General features: G+C 56.4%; 1 protein-coding gene across 4 annotated transcripts; it reads right to left on the reverse strand.

Moving 5' to 3' along the window:
- Window positions 1–2,980: 2,980 nt before the first annotated feature.
- On the reverse strand, window positions 2,981–21,805 carry Adam11 (ADAM metallopeptidase domain 11). Of its 4 annotated transcripts, none has more exons than XR_001175650.1 (27): window positions 21,611–21,805; window positions 13,405–13,481; window positions 13,163–13,229; window positions 12,054–12,139; window positions 11,889–11,964; window positions 11,413–11,479; window positions 11,260–11,327; window positions 10,865–10,939; window positions 10,718–10,789; window positions 10,379–10,545; window positions 9,771–9,855; window positions 9,571–9,661; window positions 9,392–9,443; window positions 8,852–8,951; window positions 8,700–8,771; window positions 8,478–8,570; window positions 8,065–8,145; window positions 7,037–7,087; window positions 6,873–6,936; window positions 6,547–6,646; window positions 6,251–6,370; window positions 5,969–6,137; window positions 5,766–5,880; window positions 5,591–5,681; window positions 5,413–5,430; window positions 4,779–4,899; window positions 2,981–4,671 (listed from the first exon to the last, which is right to left on the reverse strand). XR_001175650.1 is itself a non-coding variant. In XM_013032052.1 (26 exons), exons 1-26 carry the CDS (start codon window positions 21,803–21,805, stop codon window positions 4,884–4,886), a joined length of 2,268 nt encoding a protein of 755 aa, XP_012887506.1. In that variant the 3' UTR covers window positions 2,981–4,883. The 4 variants fall into 4 exon arrangements, 2 of the variants coding, with proteins under 2 accessions (XP_012887506.1, XP_012887505.1); XR_001175651.1 differs by having other exon boundaries at window positions 2,981–3,213; window positions 4,581–4,899; XM_013032052.1 differs by having other exon boundaries at window positions 2,981–4,899.
- Window positions 21,806–22,070: the final 265 nt, after the last annotated feature.

Here is a 22,070-nt window from a genome sequence, read left to right on the forward strand (position 1 = left end):
CCTCCTGCCCTTGCCAGATTTCAAGCTTTCTGGGTTTCATGTTGCTATCTCATAGCAGCAGTTAGAGCCACACGGCGCCCTTGAGCACTTGAAATGTGGCTAGTCCAGATCTGGATGTACTTCAAGTGCAAACCTGAGTCCTGACATTATGTGAAGGGAGTGGGGGGGTGGGAAGAGAACAAAACAGAATATAACACCCCACTAATTATTTTATGTTGGTTACATGTTAAAATATGAATAGTTTGGTTATGTTGGTTATAGCTTTTCTTTCTTTGGCCTGAAACCAGGACTTGAACTTAGTATCTGAGGCTTTCATTCATTGGCTGGTGCTCTACCACCTGAACCATGCCTACAACCCCAAAGATTCTAGTTTGTTTTTCTTTTAATTGTGCCAGTTCTGGGGCATAAACTCAGGACCTTGGGCATTTTCTGCCCAAGGCTGATGCTCTACTACTTGCGCCATAGCTCCATTTCCCTAGTATATTGTGTGTGTGCATGTGCACATGCGTGAGCCTTTTTTGCTCAAAGCTAGTGCTCAGAATTTCCTGCCTAGTGGCTGGGAAGGTGGCTCAGTGGTAGAGCGCTTGCCTTGCATGCCTGAGGCCCTGGGTTCGATTCCTCAGCACCACATAAAGAAAAAGAAAAAAAGCTGGAAGTGGCCTTGTGGATCAAGTAGTAAAGCGCTAGCCTTGAACTGAAGAGCTGAGGGACAGCGCCCAGGCCCAGAGTTCGGGCCCCACAACCAGACCCCCCCCCAAAAAAAAAAATTCCCTGCCTAGGCTAGCTTTGAGCTGCAATCCTCAGATCTTAGCTTCCTGAGTAGCTAGGATTACAGGTGTGAGCTAGTGGTGCCCAGCTCCCTGTTTCTTTTTAAGCATACTATCAGGAAGTTTAAAATTTTTGCATGTAGAAGCAGGGCAGGAGACCATCCAGATACCTTTCTGCCCAAACTTTCCTGTTCTGTTCTTCTGGAAGCGCTACTCTAGACCCTGGGCTGAGCCATGACTCATGTATCACTGCTTCTCTAGCCTGGCAAGAGACTCAAATGCCTGCATGGCATAGAGGTGCTACCTGACCCCCAACCTCCATCCTGGCCACGTGCAACTGGCAAAGGAGGTCAGAGGGAGGCTTGCCCTGGGTTCTGAGGGAAACTCAGTCCTCTGAGATGATCTGTATGGCCACAATTGCAGTTCCTTTCCAGCCCACTAGAAATTATTTCTCTTGGGCAAGCTGGGCAGAGAGGTGCTGGTATCAGACAGGCAGGACAGGAGCAAAGAAGGTGGGTACCTCCTGGCATCGCTCTTACCAGCCAGCACTAGCACTGTGGGAGATTTGGCAGGCAGTGCTGGGACTGAGAGGGGGTGGATGACCCGGCTGATGTTCCTGACAGGAGTTGTCCTCAGCCTCTCTGTGTCCTCTCTGCCTGCCCCTAGCCTCTGTCTGCCAACAGCCATGCTTTCACTCCTAAAGGGGCAGTGGTAGGACACACGGGACTGAGAACAGGGAATAGAGAAAGGGTTAAATGCAGAGATGGAGCTGCTGAGAGGCAGGAGCTACGAAACAAGTTAAAAATAGGCTAATCCAGCCCAGAGCAAGGAAGGCAAGGACAAACCCAGACTTGAGTGTGTGACTGATGGGTTGGAGAATAATTCTGGCCGCTTCACCCTGCACACAGAACAGAAAGAGGAGGCCTTTGCCCTCCGGAGATGCCTTAGATATGCCTCTGTATCTTGGGAGGATTGAGATGCTGAAGTTGGGTGAGGACTGGTGTCTGAATGTGGTCCTATGTCCTGTCTTTGCAAAGAACCCTGTGATCCTAGGAGATCAACCCAATTGGGAGCGGAGCAATGTTCTTTTTTTTTTCTTTGCCGGTCGTGGGGCCTGAACTCTGGGTCTGGGTGCTGTCCCTCAGCTCTTCGGCTCAAGGCTAGTGCTCTACCACTGGAGCCACAGCGCCACTTCTGGCTTTTTCTGTTTATGTGGTGCTGAGGAATCGAACCCAGGGCCTCATGCTTGCAAGGCATGCACTCTACTGCTGAGCCACCTTCCCAGCCCCACCCCCCCAGCAACGTTCTTTTTTTTTTTTTTGTCGGTCGTGGGGCTTGAACTCTGGGCCTGGGCGATGTCCCTCAGCTCTTCAGCTCAAGGCGAGCGCTCTACCACTTGAGCTACAGCGCCACTTCCAGTTTTCTGGTGGTTTATTGGAGATAGGAGTCTCACGGTCTCTCCTGCCCGGGCTGGCTTTGAACCGTGATCCTCAGATCTCAGCCTCCTGAGTAGCTAGGATTACAGGCGTGAGCCACCAGCACCCAGCTGGGAGCAACGTTCTTGTACCTACCTGCTGGCAACTTCCCAGGCCCCTGCTGCTGCTGCTTTATCTCCTCTCAGTCCACTCCTTTTACTGCCTCCATCTTTTCCCCACTTTTATATCTCTGGGTACATAAGACTTCTAGGGCCTCCTATGGTTCTTCTCTCCCTTTTCCCCCAGAATAAACCTCCAGGTCCACCTTGGCAGGAAAGTGAGAAGACTATAGCATGTTCCAGACTCCAATTCAGGCCTCTGACCAGTCCATTCCCAGTGTGGCCCAAATCCCCACTCCCCATCCCAAGCTCAGTGAAGCAAAGATGTGAACCATCCAGGATCTAAGGCTTGCCCAGCTTCCTGGAACTGGGAGGGGAAGGGAGGCTTCTCTGACTTTAACTGTGAGGGGACATCAGGTCACTGCTTTGTGGAAATCAGCACAAGGGTACCTCATCTTTGCTGGAAAAGCAGAGGAAGGGAGGGCCAGGCTTCCACCCAGTGCTGTTTCCTCACTGAGAATGGGGAGACTCGCCCTTTCCTTCCCTTTCCCCTGCCATCCTAGGCACTCATTTCCCATACTTGGCACCCCAGTTACCACACTCCCTTCCAGGATCCATGGGTAGTGGGGATCTCAGATCTCCAGTGTGATTGTTTACACAAAAGAGAGACACAAGCCAGTGTGAGCTCCATGGAAGCCCCAGGATGAGATCTTTAATTGATGCTCCTGGCCCTGCCTCCCCCCCCAGCCCCAGATGATGTATATACAGGATGCAGAGGGAGCCAGGTCCATGCCAGGCCAATGCAGCTCCCATTCCTTCTTGGGAACTGCCAGGCTGGGCACTGCCAGGGTGGGGCTGGATGATACAGGCAGCCAGGAGCTGGACTGGTCACAGGAAGTCTTGTGCCTGCCACTGATATGCACACACACACACATACACACATGTACACACACAGACATGCCCGTGTATGTGCAAGCATTCACATTCCTGCAAAGATATGGCTCTACATGCCTGTGCTGTCATGTGCCACCCAAGGATGGAGTCCTCAAGGTATTGTGCCCTTCCTCCTGTCCTGCTCTGGAAGGCACCCACCCAGTCCCCTCACTGGGGCTGAGTACTGAGGACCCCACTGTAACCAGATGCCACCCAGTCACTCAAAAGACCATCTATCGGTTTGCCTTTGAGGGTGCTTCAGATAAACAGGAAGCCATTTTCTCCATAAAAAGACCTTCCTCAAAAAGATTCCAGAAAAAGAGGGACTTGGACAGGCAGCTAGGGGCCCTTGGGGTATTCAGAATCCCCCAGCCACGCCCTGGGAGGGGTTGCCCCAGGGAGGGGATGCCATTCATTTGTGGCTTTCATCCATAAGGCAGCCCACCCCTGACCTGCTCTGCCTGCTGACTTGGGGCCTAGGAGCCGAGCAAGGATGGTGAGAGAAGGCCACGGCAGACCTTGTCAGAGGGTGAGGAAGTCCGCCAGTAGGCCTCCTCCTGGCTCTCCAGCTCGGCCTCGGCAGGAATCGGGACAGATGGGGGACATCTGTAAACGTATTACTTGGCCCTGGCATTCAGGTAGGGAGTAGAAAGGGTTTGCTGGGGGTTCTGAGGACCTCTCTATAGAGGCCCAGGATCATCCAGGCCTGCCCTTTCCTGACGTTCTGTTCCCTGTCACAGGCACTGGGTCACCTCAGGCCCTCTCCACCTGGAGAGTCCTCACTGGAGAGTCCTCCTGGCCTGGAACTACCAGGCCACACCAGGGACACCTAAACCCTGAGACAGGTAGGTGACATTTTATTTCAGAAACTATATTCTCTTACTCCTTTTCTACCCCATTTAAGGGGAAAGGTCAGTCATTTTGGAATTGAAGACAATCTGGGACATGTGGTCACCATACCCAGAGCCTAGGCTGTGGGCATGGGACAGGCAGCTTTGGTTTGAATCAGCACTGTACTTCTTGCAAAGCTCTGTGGGGCTGGGCAGGGTGGGGTGAGCAGGGATGCCCAGCCTGTACCTGGGGTCAGTGACAGGATTCCAGGTGTAAGCCTCCCAGGGGAGGGCCTAGAGGCTGGCTAGGCCTCTAGGTCCTGCTGTGAGTGTCAAGACAACCTTACAACTGCCCTGGCCTTGGCACCCCCAAAGTTACATTCATCTGTTAAGATTAAGTTAAAAAAAGAAAAAGAAGAAGGAAAAAATGTCAGTCCCTTCCCCCTAGGTACCAGAGAGGAAGGCCCTGGTCCCAGAGGCCTGGTTTTGAAGGCCATGTTCGCTGGTGGCCCCCACCTGAGCTGTGCCGGTCTGTGATGATGAAAGCTACATTCACATGGGGAGACTTGATGTGCGAGGCCAAAGCCATATGAGGTGGAACAGGGGACTGTGGGAAGGAAATGAACTCCAGGCAGGGCCACCCAGGTGGTGCAAAGGGCAGGGCCACAGCCCCACCCCAAACCCCTGTGAAGCCAGGAGTTGAAGGGTTTGGACCTGGAAGACATTTGCACGGTGCCTCCCTCCGTGGCTGGGTGGGGGCAGCCTCGTGGTTCAGGACCGAGACGGTGGGTGCCAGGCTCGGAAGGAGGGGGATGGCTCTTAGGCCCCTCCAGACCTGGAACGGAGAGGGGGCATCAGGGGGAGATAGGAGGCAGGGCCCAGAGGGAGAGCCCTCCAGCTGGGCCCTGGGGGGTTGTAGGGGGGGTCAGTGCTAGGCCCTGGAGGCAGCAAGCCACAGGCTGGCTGGGAGGGGTCTGGCAGAGGTCAGACAGCGGTGACATGGCGGACAAAACAGATGGACGCAGAGGGAGGCCCCCTCCCAGGGGACAGGGTTTGCGTGGTGGGTGGGGGGTGGGGCACAGCTCCAGGCCGACCTGGCCAGGGGGTCTGGCCAGAGGAAGGGCAGCAGAAGGTGGATCACAGCCTGAGGGGACAGGTGGGCAGGAGGAAGGGGCAGAGCAGGCTGAGGACTTTCTTCCCAGGCTGCCAGCAAGGTTGCAGGAGGGAATCGCCCCACTCCCAATCAACAGAATGCGAGAGACGAATGAGATGGAGGAGACAAGGACAGCAACAGCGGGAGGGATGATGTGGCCGGCGTCACACTGCCCCCTGCTGGGTCGGGTCATACCTTCCTCGGCGGATGTTTCTTCAGCAGCCCAAGGAGAGGACAAGCAGAGAGAAAGGAAAAGGAACATGACCCTCCCTTCTCTATGGGAGGGACCTCTGGCTCTGAGCCCTTCCGCTCCAACAGTCTGGGTTTCTCCTCCCCACAGATGCCAGGGACCTAGAAGGCGTGTGTCTCTTACTTAAATCCCCAGCCCGTGCCGCCCAGGACGATAGCTGCAACCAGGACAGCCCCGGCGATGGAGCCAATGATGATATTGGTGCCGCTGGGACCTGGGGAGGAGGGCAGGGCTTGGTTGGCAGGGACAGGCATGGAGAATGGGAGAGACAGACCAGGGGGGCCAGCTCCAGTCTCACCTTTATATCTCTCTGTCTCCCCAGTGGGTGGAGACGTGGGCAGGGGGTTGTGGATACTGCAGTCTTTGCCTGTCCAGTCAGGCTGACAGATGCACTTCCCTTCGTTGCTACAGACCTGGGGCAAGTGGAGGTTGGCAGAGGTGAGCAGGGGCATGTCCCCTGCTGTAAGCCTCTCCTACCACCTCTGATCTCTAGGTACCAACCCCATGGTGGGAGCAGATTCGGCGTTCCCCACTGCCCGGGCAGGTGCTGAAGTTGAAGGCAGAGGCTGGCAGGCAGCGATGGTCCAGGCATAGCATATTGGGCCCACAGGCCGTACCATCCTCCACATAGCTCAGGTCAGAACCATCAGCCAACTGCACATGGCCTCCCCTGGGGAAATAGCACAGCCAGCCTCAGGTCCTGCCTAGCTCCCATCAGAGAGGTCCCCTCCCCTTCCCCAGCCATGCGCCAACAACAACAACGTCCCTTCCCAGCAACAATACCTGCAGTCCAGCTCCTTGCCCTGATGGTAGAAAGTGACACTGCTGATGTCTCCCCCCAGGTCTCCCAGTCGAGGGGCTCCAGAAATGTTGACACACAGGAGAAAGCCACAGAGTACATCCCTATTGGGATACATAGAAACAGCCCCAGGTTTGACTGAACCAGTGAATTCTAATCTCCCCTATCCATTGGGCCTCATAGGCCTCCTCCTAGGAAAACCTGCTCCGCCATCTTTGAAGAATTTCACCCTCTCCACAGAGCTGGAGACACCCATCAAGTAGGTGCCTGGGCTACTCACTGCTTATTGCACTGGACCCAGCCGGACCCCTTGCGTCCACAGTTTCCACGCTCTGTCCCCTCCACATTCAGCTTCTCATAGCAAAAACGATCAGCAGCCACTGCAGGCAGGTAATGTCAAGTATTACCTGAGCTGCCCCAGGCCCTCAGGTCTGTACCTCCCACACTCTGGCCTTACCCAAGGCTGGTTGGGTTCCTGAGATCCTGGGAGTCACACATTTGTGTATATGGGGGGGGGGCGGTATATTCAGCAGGAAGCTACCCCTCTCTAGCCTCTCCATTCTGGGTCCTCCAGAGTCCCCATCTCCCTGATCTGGCCATACTCACCATGGCCCCAGAGGGCCTGGCACTGCCGGTCCCGAGTTTTGCAGCGACCCCCATAGCAACGGCCCTAGCAGGCAGACAAAGAGACAACAGATGGAGACAAGGAATCATATAGAGACAAGAGACTGCCCTGAGTCCCAAGGGGGAGGGGCGCCCATTCCACATACCTGCTCGTGATCACAGTAGTAACCATCCAGCTTGTGCAGGTTAGGTGGACACTGTGGAGGGAGGGGCTGACTGAGCAGAGCAGCCCTAGCATTGAGACCCTGAGACCCACCCCAGGGGGAAATGCAGATGTGCCTATTTCTCCCTAAATGGGGGATCATTTCTCAGCTACAGCCTTCTTTCTACATTAAAAAATAGTGGAGGGGCTGGGAAGATGGCCCAGTGGTAGAGTGCTTGCCTCGCATGCATGAGGCCCTGGGTTTGATTCCTCAGTACCACATAAGCAGAAAAAGCAGGAAGTGGAGCTGTGGCTCAAGTGGTAGAGCGCTAGCCTTGAGCTGAAGAGCTGAGGGACAGTGCCCAGCACCAGAGTTCAGGCCCCACGACTGACAAAAAATAAAACTAACTAAATAAAAAATAGTGGGGGAGCCGGGTGCTGTTGGCTCATGCCCATAATCCTAGCTACTCAGGAGGCTGAGATCTCGGTTCAAAGCCAGCCCAGGAAGGAAAGTCTGTGAGACTCTTTATTGCCAATAAACCACTAGAAAACCAGAAGTGACGCTGTGGCTCAAGCAGTAGAGCTCTGGCCTTCAGCAGAAGAGCACAGGAACAGCGCCCAAGCCCAGAGTTCAAGCCCCACAACCGACTAAATAAATAAATAGGGACTCTGTCTGGAGGGCTGACTCTGGATTCATAAGTTCTGTAACCTCTTTAGCCTACCTCAGTTTCCTGCGGGGAGAAAATGCCTGGCACCTAATTAGGGTTTCATGAATGCAGACTAATACACTAGGCAAGTATGGTGCCAGGCTCTAGGATACCAGCCAGACTACGAATGCTGGTCTAATGATCAAAGGAACAACGCCGGGAGATACGAAGAGCCCCTTTCTAGGAGAAAGAAACTAGGGCTCATAAACGTCAGGTGTGGCCCGCTGCAGGCAGGGGGTGGGGAGACCAGACCTCCACAGAATGAAACCCTAAGGGTAAGAGGTGCCTTGCCCAGGGCTCTGCAGGATGACCTGGCCGGGCAGACCTGGCTCGAGTCCCCCGTGCAGGTCTCAGCGATGTCACACTCGTTCACCGCCTCTCGGCAAGAGACGCCCCTCGGCTCGTACTGGGGAAGAATGCGTTCATGGGCTCAGACCGGACACAGCACCGCTCTCCGTCTAGGAGTCCTTCTCCCCTCCCCCAGCCCCAGTCCCCAGACAGATTCCCATTTCAGCGTTGCCGCCACCTCCGGGCGGCTCCAGACCCTGGGCTGGTAGCTTCTCCAAGTTCGACCTTCGACGTCCCTGGGTGGCCATGAAGCCCCACCCCCAACCCACCACTGGGTTCGCTCTTAGTGATAGGCCCCGCCCAGACACGAGTCCCGCCCTATCAGACCCCGCCTCTTTCCTTAAATCCCGCCCCTTGCCGGATGGCGTCCTTCTGGCCCTCCCTCCTCACCTTGCAGCGGCGACAGCAGAGCCCATCGCTGCACATAGCGTCGTGAGTCAGGGTGCATTTCTTGCAGCAGTTGCCACCCGCGCGGCTGCACTCCTGAGGGTCGGCAGGGAGAAGCGCAGGGAGGCGGGCAAGCCCTAATTCTCTCTACTCGGCGTCTCCATCGCGTCCTTCTGCGAGTCCCCCACCTGGCACCCGCGCGTGGCGCCCGCGCCCGCCACTCACCTGCACTGAGCCGCAGTCGCACTCCTCCCCGGCCTCCACGAAGCCATTCCCGCACTCGGGAGGGTCCAGGAGCTGGGCCAGGAAAGAGGTCGGGAGGCTGGCCATATCTTGCCCACAGCCCGCTCCCCGGTTCCCGGCCCAGGAGCTGGTACCTTGAGGGGCTTGTTGAAGAGGCAGCTCCCGCCGCCCTCCTGCAGAAACTGGTTGTATTCATCGATGCTGCAGCGGGAGAACTTGCGGGGCAGGTAGAACCTGGGCAAACGTGAAGGGTCGGTGGCACGGGTGCAGCCCTCCGGCCCTGCCTCACCCCTTGTCAAGATTGGGGAGCAGACATGGTCGCCATCGCTAGGGGCTGAGGCTCTTCCCAGGGAAAGCCTGTTAGTCCTTCCACCTGCCCATCAAGGAGTGTGAGTGAGGAACCTCGGGACGGGGTTGGAGCGCTCTGCAGAGGTGGCGCCTCCGCACGTGGCATGGGCGCCGCCCAGTGGCAATTGCACGCACTACAGTCCGGCTAGTTTGGGTGTTCAGCAGGACAAAATGAGTCTTCCCTAAATAGTGCTTGCAGACAACGCCACATCTTAGAATGCTAAGCAATTCTGCTTAGCTGGGTCTTTTGAGGCCACCGGCCTAGAAGGCCATCTAGCACTTGTTGTAGGACTCTCCTTCTCTTGAGTTTCTCCCTAAGAACTCACCCAGTATCTTCCATGATGCAACCCAGCCAGATGTCTGGACATTTGCAGTCCCCTGAAAGGTAAGCCAGGACATGAGTGGGTCAAAAACAGGCCCCCTCACACCCTTTCACTTCAACATGTGCTGAGTGTGCATCTGGGATAGACCCGGGGCCTGCAGGGGAGCCTTCAAGGGGTGATACCTGCTGAGCTCCGGTGCTTATTCCACATCATGCCCAGGTTCTGCCCCAGTGTCTGAGCCAGGGTCACTGCCATGGCCCCCATGTTGCCATACTAGGGGTGGGGAAGATGGACATGAAGATAGTTACATCTTCCAAACATGCACCCGTGCATGTTTCACAGCCCCTCCTCCAGACATCCCCCAACCAACCTCCCTACTCACCTCATTCACACCCCCACCTCGTGACAATGAGCAGATGCCCCCCACATAGGCTGCCCCGCTGCTGGTGCTCTGGAACGTTCTGCCCCTGGAAGGAGAGAGTTGTCAGGATGATTTCCATCCTACCCAGGGGGCTCCCCTGAGCTGTAAGGGGTACCCCTAATAGTCTTTGAGAGGTAGGTTTTGCCCTTCAGATCAATGTGTGGCCTCAGGCAAGCTCCCCCTGGGTTCTTTAGCCTACAAGCCAAATGAGAGAGGCTCCTATTGGCTCTTTTCTAGCTGCAAGGCCCTTTTATTAGACTTTCCTCCACCAGGTACTAGGTCCCAAAGGAGGGGATGATAGGGCTGTCTAAAAAGGTGTGTGTGGGGTGGGGAGGGGAAACCAATGGGAATCAGAGGGCAGAGAACCAACAGGGTTAAGGCAAAGGACACCAGCCTGATTTAGGGGATGCTTGGCCAGGTGCCCACAGTAAGGGAGAGGTGGCAGCTACAAAGTGAGCCTGTTCCCTCAGACTCCAGACTCTGGGACGGGCAGCTGACAGGGGCAGGTATTCAGGACCCTTATGGGCAGCCAGCAGAAGCTAGCAGGGTGAACCGGATGGGGAACTCACGAAAAGAGGTGGGTGGCATCGCTGGGCTCAGGCAGACCTTCCCGACGGTACACCATGAGCCGGGACAGGGTCTCCAGGAGGTCATCCTGCACCTGGATCTTATCCCCATCTGCCCATGTTTCCATGGCAACCAGCACAATGCGGGTGTTGAGCTGCTCCTTATATATCTGAGCCCAGAGGGGAGAAGATGAGGGGAGTGGAAGGAAAGAGTAGGACCGGGGAGGGTGGAGGGATGGAGAGCCTCTACTTCCTTCCAAGGAAGTAGTGGTCGGAGGCTGACAGTGACCCCTGAGTGTCAGGTGGAGGAAAGATGTGGGAAAGGGGAGAGAGGCTGCTTACCACATCTGCCAGGTTCACCACAGACTTAGCAAAGTTACTGGTCAGGACCACGGACTGTCGCATCTGCTCAAACTGGGAAGGGAGGAGTGGGCTAGGGGGAGGTTCCTCTGGGCCCCTTGTCCTGTGTCCCCCAGCCTGGAGACTTACCAGCTGGTGGTCATTGATCACAATCAGCTCCACATACTTGGTCTCACTGTGCACTGTGGCGTGGCCCCTGCGGACCTAGGGGGCGGGGCGGCACTTGGATTCAGTCCCCTCCATGTCTGGCCTTATGAACAAACTCGTGCTGGGGTGGGGTGGGGATCTCGACTCCAGTCAGGGATAATATCAGACCCCCGCTGGCAGGGGCTTCCATGCCTCCCAGCCTGGGATGGCGGCAGAGGTGGGGAACCATGTGGTCGCTAGTATTAGGGAGGACTGGGGGGAGGGGCACTGGCCTCCATCACGCTGAGCCTCCTTTGCCCCACCAGGGGTAGGGGTGTCCTCTGCCCCAGGCCACAGCCCAAGGTCTCTGCAGCCTGAGGTCTGAGTGGGCCCCGTACCTGCCTTTTCCTTCTCAGCCTTGGCAGGTTTGGAAGAGCGGAATGGGCAGAGGCAGCAAACAGGCAGCCTGTGGGGAGGGGCGAGTGAGACAGGCAAGGCTGCCCCCTCCCCTGCCCCCCCTCCTCTCCCCTGCCCCCCTTCCCCTCCCTTACCTGGTTCCCTGCATCCGAGGGGGGCTGGGAGGAGAGGGGTCCGGTAAATGAGGTGGGGAAGGGGTCCCTGCAATGAGGGAAATTAGTTCTTGGGGAGCCAAGCAGGTCTCCTCTGGGCCCAGTTTTTTTTTGGGGGGGCAGCTCCAGCCCTTCCCTCCACCCCACCCTGGGGTGACCCAGAACTGGCCAGAGCTCCCATGTCGGATCTGATCTCCCAGATGCTCAGATTCCGGGGTCAAGACCTGGGGGCGCCCTGAGAGACAGGGGCAAAGGACACTGGAGCCCAGTGGGAGGTCACGTGGGGGACAGAGGGGACATTGGAGCTGGGGGCACAGGAGGCAGGAACCAGAGCCGGGTGCACGGAGGAGGGCGGTGAGGCTGAGGCGGCCGGTGGCGGGAGGAGGAGGCAGCCACAGCTGTGGGCACAAGCCAGGCAGGGCCACCGCACGGACGGTGAGGATCTAGACAGGGCTTACGTGGGGGGCTCCCCAAGGCCCAGCCATCTCTTGGGGCTCCACGATGTAAGTCAGGTTCCCATCAGAGAAGACCCCACTGTGGAGAGAGGTGCGGCTCCCCTATTGTCCCAGGCTAGGCAGAGGGCTTCCCTGCCCACCTCCCTTGTGTCCCCAAACTGTACTCACTGCAGCCCCTGGCAGGTGGACAGCGCCGCAAAGGAGTGTGGGTTGCCGCGGAGCTTCCCCTGGTAGTAGCAGTGGTCTCCGGCCCCCTGGGGAGAGCAGAGCCTTGAGCAGGGCAGAAGATGGGCACCGGTGCAGGAAGCTGCCCTGGCTACAGGCCCCAGGGGCTCTGGAATCTGTATCCAAGCTGGTGAGGCTCCTAATTTGTGTCCCCCTGGGCGAGCTCCTAACTCACCTCACTTAAATGTGAGGGCGCTGGAACACGGCTATGGTTTGTTCTTGGCCATTTGTTGGGGCTAGTGACGGGATCCCAGATTCCTTTGAGAATCACTAATCTCTAAGTGGCATCGGCTGTGTCCTGGGCACTCATCCCATTTTATACCCCAGTCAGCGGGCTGCTGTGGCCTCCCCTCCCCCTCCCCACAATCTACCTTGGCCAGGCCCCCAGACAGGGGGTCTGAGGTTGAGGAAGGAATTGTGACAGCAGGGAGGGGCCTCCTAGTCAGACTCATGGGTCAGAGGGGGCCAGCAGCACCCGCCTCCCCCAACTCCGCTTCCTTCAGAATTACTTGTGCTCCAGTTATGGAACAGGCTGGTGGCGTGGGGGGGGGGAAGGGCTATTTATAGCTACTCATTCATCTTTGTTCAGGCTCAGGGCCTCCAAGGCTGGGCCCCTGGTGTGGCAAATGGCCTGGAATCCTGGGGGAAGAAGGGGCATTTCCTCTACTTTCCCCAAGGGGAAGATACTGACACACAGCTGGTATGACACAGTGAAGGGCACTGTGTATCTCCACGCAAGAAGGAGGCTTGCAAGGAATCAGACTTCCCACCGTGGGTGTGTGGGGCTCAGGGGCTCCCCACCATGTAACTTGCCCACCCTGGCTGCTGATCCTTGGAGCCTCCGGGGTGGAGAAGGGTGTGAGGTCTCAAGGGCCTGGGCTATCCTGGGTACATCCCTGACCTCCTGCCCATCAGCCACCTGTCTCTCCATCTTTTGTTGTTGCTGTGCTAAGGATGGAACCCAGGTCTTGTGCATGCCAGGCAAAAGCACTCCACCACTGCCAGCCCTGTCCCGACACCTCACCTCCCAGACCCCTCCCAAATGCACTCACAGTGCTGTGCTGGGTGGTCCCCTCACGGCTGAAGTGGCGCTCCACATACTGTGAGGAGAGGAGGTGACTGAAAGGCACATGGAGGAGTAGCGAGAAGAAGGAGAGTTTGTTGGTGACATCAGCTTGGCAGGTCCCAGCCCAGCTCAGGGTCACCATGGCCTTAGGTGTCCCCAACCAGCAAAGCCCAGGCCACGGATTGCCCATCCCTGCTGCCCATACCCCGGGATCCAGGCCACACTCACTGGTTCAGCTCCAGGTCCAGGGTGAAGTTGGAGTTGAAGGCTGGGATGACGAAACTCACCTGGGCCAGGTGCACAGGCTGGCATGGGGAGGTAGAGAGAAGTCAGCCTGAGCAGCCTGAAGATGAGAGCTGGGAGCCCTGGGGTGCAGTGAGCCCTGAAAAGGGGCAATGCCACCCCAGAAGCTGAGGGGACCCCTCTTTATAGAGAAGAGGCTTTGTACAAGGTCCTCCGCTTTCAAGACCCTGTTCCTTTCTGGGGTGCAGGGGCAGCTGCTCCTCCCTGAACACGGCCTACCCTTTGCCTTCTGGTGGTCTTCTGGAGCCAATCTCCTGGAGCAGTCTCCTGCCCAGGGCCTTGTGCCAGGCCCTCCTGGGACAAGTTGACAAGGCCACTCCCTGTCAGTGGAACAAAGGGAAGGCCCCAGAAGTCTCATGGAAAGGGGTGAAAGGTCTCTGTCCTGGAGGTGCTTTGTTTCCGTCCTCAATCTCCACAGGAGGCCTTGGACGGTACAGACCCAGGTGGAGGGAGTGGGTGGCCCTGGCTGCTGGCTGACGAGGGGCAGGCATCGTCCAGACAAGAGGAGAGGACTTGGCTCCTCCAGCCCCAAATCCATTGCCCTCTGCCCTACCCAAAGCAGATCATCTTTAATATTTCAATCCCATGGTTAATTTTTAAACACGGAAGTTTTCCTGATAAATTTTTCAAAAGAACCTATGCAGTGGGGGCTGGGAGGCTCCGGGTTGCCATGACAATGGACCAGGCCTACACAATATGGCTGCCCTCCCCGGCCTGGGTGCCCAGCTGCTAGAGCAGGTGTGTGTGTGTGGGAATGTAAGAGCATGGAAGGGAAAGCCCCCTAAGACAAGGCCTGCAGGGGAGTCTGAGATAAGGGCGGGGGTTGGCCTCCCTTTGAGTTATAACCATCCTTAGGACACACCTGGAGGTCCCACCCCAAGCTGGTGTGGGCACAGCCTCCGTCTTATGAAAGACCTAGACACACAGGCAAGGCCTGAGTGGGCTCAGGGGCTAGAACCTGCTTCCCACCTTATCCAGGAGCTCCAGACACCAAGACAGGGTCCTGCCATTCCTCCCTGTGCACGGGCAGCTTCTGCTCCCTACTGGGCGTTAGCGACGGGGACACAGACAGGAGGAAGGGCAGTAGCCCCAAAGTAGCCACAGCTCAGGCCTCGCTGTCCTCCACCACCTAATCCTGAGTAGTCCTGACTGAGTGCTGCTCAAATGCCCTTCATGGGTCTAAGCCCTTGACAGGTATCAGATTTGATCTTCACAACAATCCTCAGATACACATTACTGCCATTCGCATCTGGTAGATGGGGGTACTGAGGCACAGACAGGCTAAACTAACTTGCCTGAGGTCACACAGCATAGAAGTGGAGAAGCTGACCTGGGTAGGCAGACCTCTGAGCCCCAAGGACATCGACTCACCCTGTCCCAGGCCACTCAAGGCTCCAAGCTCCATCCTGAGCCCCTACAGCATCAATCAGACTTGAAATAGAAAGTCAAGGGCAACGAGGCCCCGCTTCCTTCCAAAGCCTCAGCCTGGGCCAGCTCCACTCTTCCCTCCCCTGGTTTCTGGCCAAGTTCCATCTCTCTCCTCCCTTCTCCATACCTGGGCATCCCTGCCTACCTTCCCCTTTTCTCTCTTCTCTCCCCTCCCCTCTGAGTTATTCCCACTTGTCGTGGTTATCCTGAGAGCAGTGTGCTTGAGCCCCCTGTCCTGACTCCACTCTCAGGCTGTGTACCCTCTGGGATGACCCAGCACCCTCTCTGAGCCTCAGAGAGGCTGAAAAAGGTAAGCTGAGTATACTTCCAAGGCTAGGAGGTGGGCTTGTGGGAGCCATCCCTTCTGGAGAATTCTATAGTTTCCCCACTCAGGAAAGCAGCAAAGCAACTTGGCCTGCTCCCTCTGTGGCCTCCACCCTGAGAAAAGCTGCATGGGGGGGACAATGCCAGAAAGGGCTGCCTCCTCCTGCAACCTAAGGTGCTAAGTAGTGGGGTGGGGGAAGGGGACAGCCACCTGCTCAGGCCTGAGAGGAAGCAGGCCAAAAGGAGTGTGACCCCAAAAAGGCAGATCGAAAAAGGAAACCAGCTCCTCAGGTACCTGGGACTGGCCCGGCCGGCGAGGGGCGCCGCTCTGCCCCCTGTCTGAGCAGACAGCCAAATCAGGCAAGCTCATTTCAGCCCCAGCTGCTGCAGCCAGGTGCCTGGAGGGGTTCCTGCCAGTGCCAAGAGCCCCATGACTCCAGCTGAGCTCAGACCAATGCTCTGCCAAAGCCAAATGGTGCTCTTATGGGGCCTGCCTCCTGCCCTGCCCTGCCCTTATCTTATCACCTCTCGGTCCCTGGGGCCCTCTAGTCTTGAGGTCACCGCAGCCCTCCAGCCTCCCTCTGCTCCCTGCCCAGCTCGGCGGCCCTGTGCCCTGCACTTGATCCCAGGGCATCCTGGCTACCATGCGCTCCAGCTCATTTGATCTTACCCAGCTGGTTGAGATCTTTTTGGGTCCTCATTTTACAAATGCCACTGAGGCTCAGGGAGAGACATGGGAAGGTGACACGCTCAGGGTCACACTGGCTCTTACCCTCAGACTTGGGGTTGTCTCTGCCTGACAGCTGTGGTACTTGGAAATGTAATGGCCTCTTCACCACAGGCTTCCTGTTGTGAACCCACCCTCTATTCTGCTTTGGGGAAGGAGGACCTTGCCCCATCCACACTCCCTGGCGGGACTGACCAGAGTCAGTGCAGAGAGGAAGAGGAAGAATCTGTATCTCCAGCCTCTGCCCCACTAAGAATCCTAGTGATGGGAAGGGGACTAAAGACATTTAGTGTCCCATGTGTCCCAGGACAACTGAGCCTGCAGAGCCCTGCTCTCCACAATCTCCAGACACTGCCCTTCAAGCCTCTGCGCCCCGACCCTGTACCCTCAAACTCTCCCATTATCTGCAGGGCTTATTCTTGCCACCTTAGTCTTTGATACCAGTGTGTGTGTGTGTGTGTGTGTGTGTGTGTGTGTGTGTGCGTGCGTGTGTGAGTGTTGGTCCTGGGGCTTGAACTCAGGACTCGGGGCTGTGGGCACTGTCCCTGAACTTTTGTGATCAAGACTACTGCTTTACCACTTGAGCCACAGCTCCACTTCCAGCTTTTTTGTGGTTAATTGGATTGGAGATCAGAGTCTCATGGACTTTCTTGCTAGGCTGGCTTTGAACTGTAATCCTCAGATCTCAGCTGCCTGAGTAGTTAGGACTACAGGTGTGAACCACCAGTGTGTGTGTGTGTATGTGTGTGTGTGTGTGTGTGTGTGTGTGTGTACTGGTACAGGGGCTTGAATTCAGGGCCTTCTCTTCTCTCTTGGCTTTTTCACTCAAGGCTGGTCCTCTACTACTTGAGCAGTACCTCCACTTTCAGCTTTTTGCTGAGGAAGATTTGCTGGTGGGCTGGCTTTGAACCTTGATATTCATATCTGAGACCCTCCTAAGTAGCTAGGATTACAGGTGTGAGCCATCAGTGCCCAGCTGATACTCATTTCTTGAAACAGATACACAGACTTATTACTGATTCACCTTAACTGGAGGTGACCTCTACTCCTCTTGAGTGAGGGCTAATCCTCCTTTCTCTCCAACCAGGGCAGTGGGAGACCTGAGGAGCTGCTGAATCCTGCTTCCCCATGGGTAAAATGGGATAGATACTGTGACGGTTAGGGAAAGTCCTCCTTAATAGGTTCTTATCATAGAGAAGAACAATAATATATAATGAACGACTTGAGGAACTGCAAAAGACCCCTTTGCATCCCCTCCTCCCATAGGGCCATGCCTGAATGGTGGCTTTGTGCTGCAGATCTGGGTGGGTTGGTTCTTGCCTATCACAGGTAAACCTTTCTAGAAGCCCCTCACCCTGCTATGCTTGGAGACACTAGCACTTCTTGGGCTGGGTGGCTAAACTCAGAAAGGCAGAGGCTCCATTGAAGTGTTAAGGCCAGGAGACCCTCTAATCCCAGATGACTCCGCCCAGCCTCCCTCAACAAGGCTGAGGATTTCTGGACAATGAGAACAGTTGCATGAATTTCCAATGATGGGATTTGACCTAAAAATTTAAGGACAGTGTTATCGGTCCCTCTGGGGACCAACACTGGACAGCTGGGTTTCTCTAGGCGGTCAGGAGGGTGCCTAAGTGAAGCCAAGCTCGCAGGCCAGAGCTGGGTGGGAAGTACCTAGCCTCATTCAAACAGGTGACCCCCAGGTGTCCCGAGTCCTGTGCTGTCCCCAGACCCCAAGCCTTTCAGGAACCTGGAGTCCATACCACCATGCAATCTGGGGTGTGGGACACTGCTATGGCTAGATCCCAGGGTAGACATGCAGCAGGGTGAAGGGTAGAGACTTGTCTTTGGTTATGTGGAGGAAAAGCAGGTTCAGAGGCTTGCTTAGGTCACAGGCATTAGCAGCGACCCATATGGTGGCTCTCTCACCCCCAAACCACAGTGCACAACTTTTCAGAGTGGAGTTTATCCTGCGGGAAGCCTCCCTCTACTGGGATCTGCCTGCCCTCAACCCAGACCCTGCTGTAACTGGCCACAGAGACCACAGGGTGGCCTTGGCACCAGTAGGGCACAGACCTTGGGGTTCGCTGCCTGTGGCATGTCTTGTGAGTCTCTCTCCGTCTTTCCAGCATACTTCTGTGCAGCCCGAAAACCCACATCACAGTGCAGGGTTTTACGAAGGGCATCCTCCCCCCCACACTCCAAATTTCTGGCAGATGCTTCTGTGGACAGTTCCCAAGGACTCAGGGACTGAAGCCCCAGACCCTTCTCCTGAGACTGATCACTTCCCTGTGGTCTGTCCTCCCTTTTGTTGTCAAGGAGTCTGTAGTTCCCCAGGGCCAGGCATGACCCATACAGCAGCTTCCTGTGAATCAGAAAAGGTGACCCACAGGCTACATGCAGCCTTGTGTGCCCCTGGGTTTCATTCATCTTGGTTACCTCTTGTTCTGGTGTCCTTATGCAGTGAACAACCAGCCCAACGGTACGCTCTGACCCTCTTGTTCTTCTGCTTCACCCCTCCGCAGCAAACTCCTTGTAATCATACATTTCTGCACTTCTAGCATTCCACTTCTCTGGGCTGCAGGCCCAACATGCTTCCAAACTGTCAATCAGCAGTGGCAAAGAGGGGACCAAGGGTCTCCTATGTTCTTCTTTGCTGTAACCCTGATCACCCATTGGCTAAGAGTGGTGCTCTGAGCTAGGGGCTGATGCTTCACACTTGTAATCCTAGCTACTCAAGAGGCTGAGATCCAAAGGCTTGAAGCTTGAAGCCACACTGGGCAGAAAAGTCCAGAGGGACTCCATCCCTAAAATAGCCAACAAAAAAAGCCTGGCTGGAGGCATGGCTCAAGTGGTAGAGTGCCGCTAACTGAGCAAGCAAGCAATCTGAGCTACTGCAAGGCCCTGAATTCAAAATCCAAGTCCCAGCAAAATAAATAGGGCTGCTCAGGGATCAATGTTGAGTATACTATTGAAGTGCTGTGAGACCTGGGAAGGATAGTTTACCTCTCTGGGCCTATTTTCCATCTGTAAATCCTCCTGGGGTTGGGGTAAGGGTTAAAGAAATTCAGACAGGTGAAGTCAGAAGAGTGCCTGCCCAGCTTGGTATCTGATCTCTCTGGCATCTAATTGCTTCCTGCCACCTCCCTTTTCCTGCCCCAGCCCTGCTTCCCCCAAAGCCCTCAGCACACTGAACCCTTTCCCATCACCATTTCCTGTTGGTGGTAGGAAAGCTGAGTTTAAGGAACAGGAAGAAGGAGTTTGGCAAAGGAGAAGTGAGCAGCCCCAAACTAGAGCAGGTTAGTGTTTGGGGCTGTCAGCCACGATGTAGCCCAGGCTCCTCTACAGGACTAGGGGGCTTGCTGCTAAAGTTCCAAAGCAGGGCAATGATAAGCCCAGTGGGGTGTTTACTGTGCTACAAGCTGCACGGGGCCCCATCAGCCCTGACCCTATGGAGAGGTAGGAGGTGGGAGGTGGGAAGGGGGAGGTGGGAGGTTGAGGGGGTTGTTACCAGGCCCCTTCCAGTCAGGAGTTAAAGCCTGCTGTTCTTTCCTGCTATAAGTGGCTTGGGGAGATGGCCCTTGGTCCCCAAACCAGAGAACTGGAGGGGAAGCACAGTATACTGGGCAGTGCCCTGCTCTTGGAGAAAATTACTGTTTCAGATCTGATCAACTTTGGACAAATGACTTAACCTCTCTGAGCCTGCGTGTGCTCATGTGTAAAATGGAGCAGAGAGAAGGTATCTGCCTAGTGTCTGAGAATGAAATGATGTAATGTGCTTGCGCGCATAGCGCGCAAACACACACACACAGACACACACATATACAGCAGAGAACCAGGCTCAGGGCTGGCAATTCTTTTACCACAGGCAGGTCCTCTGTCTCAGGGAAAACTGAGGCACCTCTAGAGGAGTCAGTGTCTTAAGCAAGTTCCTCGGGGGTTTCATGAAGTGCCTGGACAGTGTCAGTTCCACAGAATACCCTGCCTGAGAGTGAGCACTGCACACAGATCCTCAGAACTCCCCATTCACACCGAGCCCTCAAATAGTGCTCAGGTGTATTCAGACTCAGCCACTGGAATATACACCAGCCAGGCCTCCCACACACCCAGCAGGACGAGGCCCAAAGAGACCCCTGGCCCACCCAGCCCTGCTTGCTCATCCGGGCTTCTCAGGCCCCCACTCCAAGCCCCGCTTAAGAAAGGAGTAGGCTGAAAGTACAATTTACCCACTTTTCATCCCTATCAGGGCCCCATGCTTCCCTTCAACTTTGTCTCTTGACCCCATGGTGGCTCTCCCCTCCCCCAACCTGAACATTCTTCTGAGTACAAGTGAGGGTCCCACTGCTCCCCCAGGGTTGAGTCCCCTCCAAGGCGACTGTAGCCTGCTGGGTGCACAATTTACAGAAAGCCCAACTAGGGACCAAATGTCAGCCAAGATCCTGAGCCTGGGGCCAACCAGCCTTGTTGCCTATGGAGCTGCCTCCCAGGGAGCCTGGGAAGGCACTGAAGCTGGCCCTTGTCCTCCCCCCCCTCCACCTTGCCAGCTAGGGACCATTATCCCCCTCCCCTCTCTCTCTTCCTGCTCCCCTCCTGTCCCCTCCCCTCCCTGCTCTCTGCCCTGAGTGATGGGCCATCCATTATGCATGCTTCTTCCTGCTCCACTCCATTTCTTCAGTGTTCCCCACCCCTGCACCACCTCACCCCCCCTCCCCTCCCTCCCCCTTAAGGGCTTTTAACCAAGTACATTAGGCAGGGCCAGATGCCAGTCTGACAGATGTCTGTAATGTTAGCCTCCGTTTCCCTCCTTCCTCTCTCTGCCCAGCCCAGTTTACCACCCACCACTTGCAGCTGCCTCAACTTCCCAGACTTTGGGGCACCCCTCCTCTGAGTCTCTCCTCTACATCTCCTATTTCTGGCTAGGTCTTCACCACCCAACCCTCTGCCGCCCCCATCGGCCTGGCTAACTTTCAGCTTCAAGCTCCTGGAGAGCAGAGACACACTGAATGAATATTCCATCTGGGTGATTATTATTCACATGATATTAATTAATTATTAATTGCAATTAATCTCCTTCATTCCTAACCTTCCTCTGGGAGGCGGGAGGGGACCAGCAACTGAAAGAGACAGGACACAGGTAGAGCTGGCATAGGCTGATGAGCTTGGGGGAGGGGGGGGCTCAAACCGTTTTCCAGTGCCAGGACAGGAAGGAAGCAATAGCCTGCCAGTGCACCCTGAGAAACTGAGGCAGGAGCAAACACCAAGCTGTTCCAAGAAAGCCTACTGAGGATGATTTTGGAAGCCTGAATCTCTGACTGAGCACTTAGCTGCTTCTCTAGACCAAACTGTGCTTCAAGCAGGACCACTAACTCGGGCAGGGGCGCTGGCAGAAGGCTGACCCCCAAGCAGACTTGAAAACTAGGCTGCCAGGGTCCCTGATGGCTCAGGGTTTCCACAGCGATGAGAGGCGCCTGGAGCTGGGCAGGCCCAGCGTGTCTTTGCGCTGCTGGCCTCCAGCCCCACCTGATGGCCCATTGTACAGAAGGGGAAGCTGCAGGAGCTGCAGGATGGAGATCCCCAAACCCTGGCTAGCCAGGGGCCTCCAGGGGCTCCGAGGCCTGCTTCAGCCCCCTGGCCTCACCACCCAACCCCACTCACCGGGCCTCCGGGCCGCTCCTGGCGGACCCTTGTGTCCAGCTGCTGCTTTCGGACCTCTCCCCCAGAGCTCTCCCTAACCAGACGGCTGGGCTCTGTGACCTCTGGGGCTTCCGGGCTCCCCACCTGGGGTGAACCCCTCCAGTGCAAAGCTCCGCTGGGACCCTGGGCCCCAAGACCTGGGGGAGACAAGGCCATGGCTGCAGGCGGATGCCCTCCGTGGGCCACGGGGCAGGCGCCCTGCGAGCGGAGTGGGCAACCCGGGCCCCCCGCTCCAGCGTGGCCCTGAGAGCCGGGGGTGGGCGATCTGGGTGCCCCGCGGAGGCTCGAGCCCCACGGGGAGGGGGGGCAGCAGCTCCCTCCTGCCCGAGTCACGACTGCCCCCCCCCTCACGAACCCGCAGAGCCCCGCAGAGCCCCGCAGAGCCGGCAGGAGCGCGGCGCGGCCGGACAGGTGGGCGGAC

Source organism: Dipodomys ordii, unplaced genomic scaffold, assembly GCF_000151885.1.
Source record: "Dipodomys ordii isolate 6190 unplaced genomic scaffold, Dord_2.0 Scaffold147, whole genome shotgun sequence".
Classification (NCBI taxonomy): domain Eukaryota; kingdom Metazoa; phylum Chordata; class Mammalia; order Rodentia; family Heteromyidae; genus Dipodomys; species Dipodomys ordii.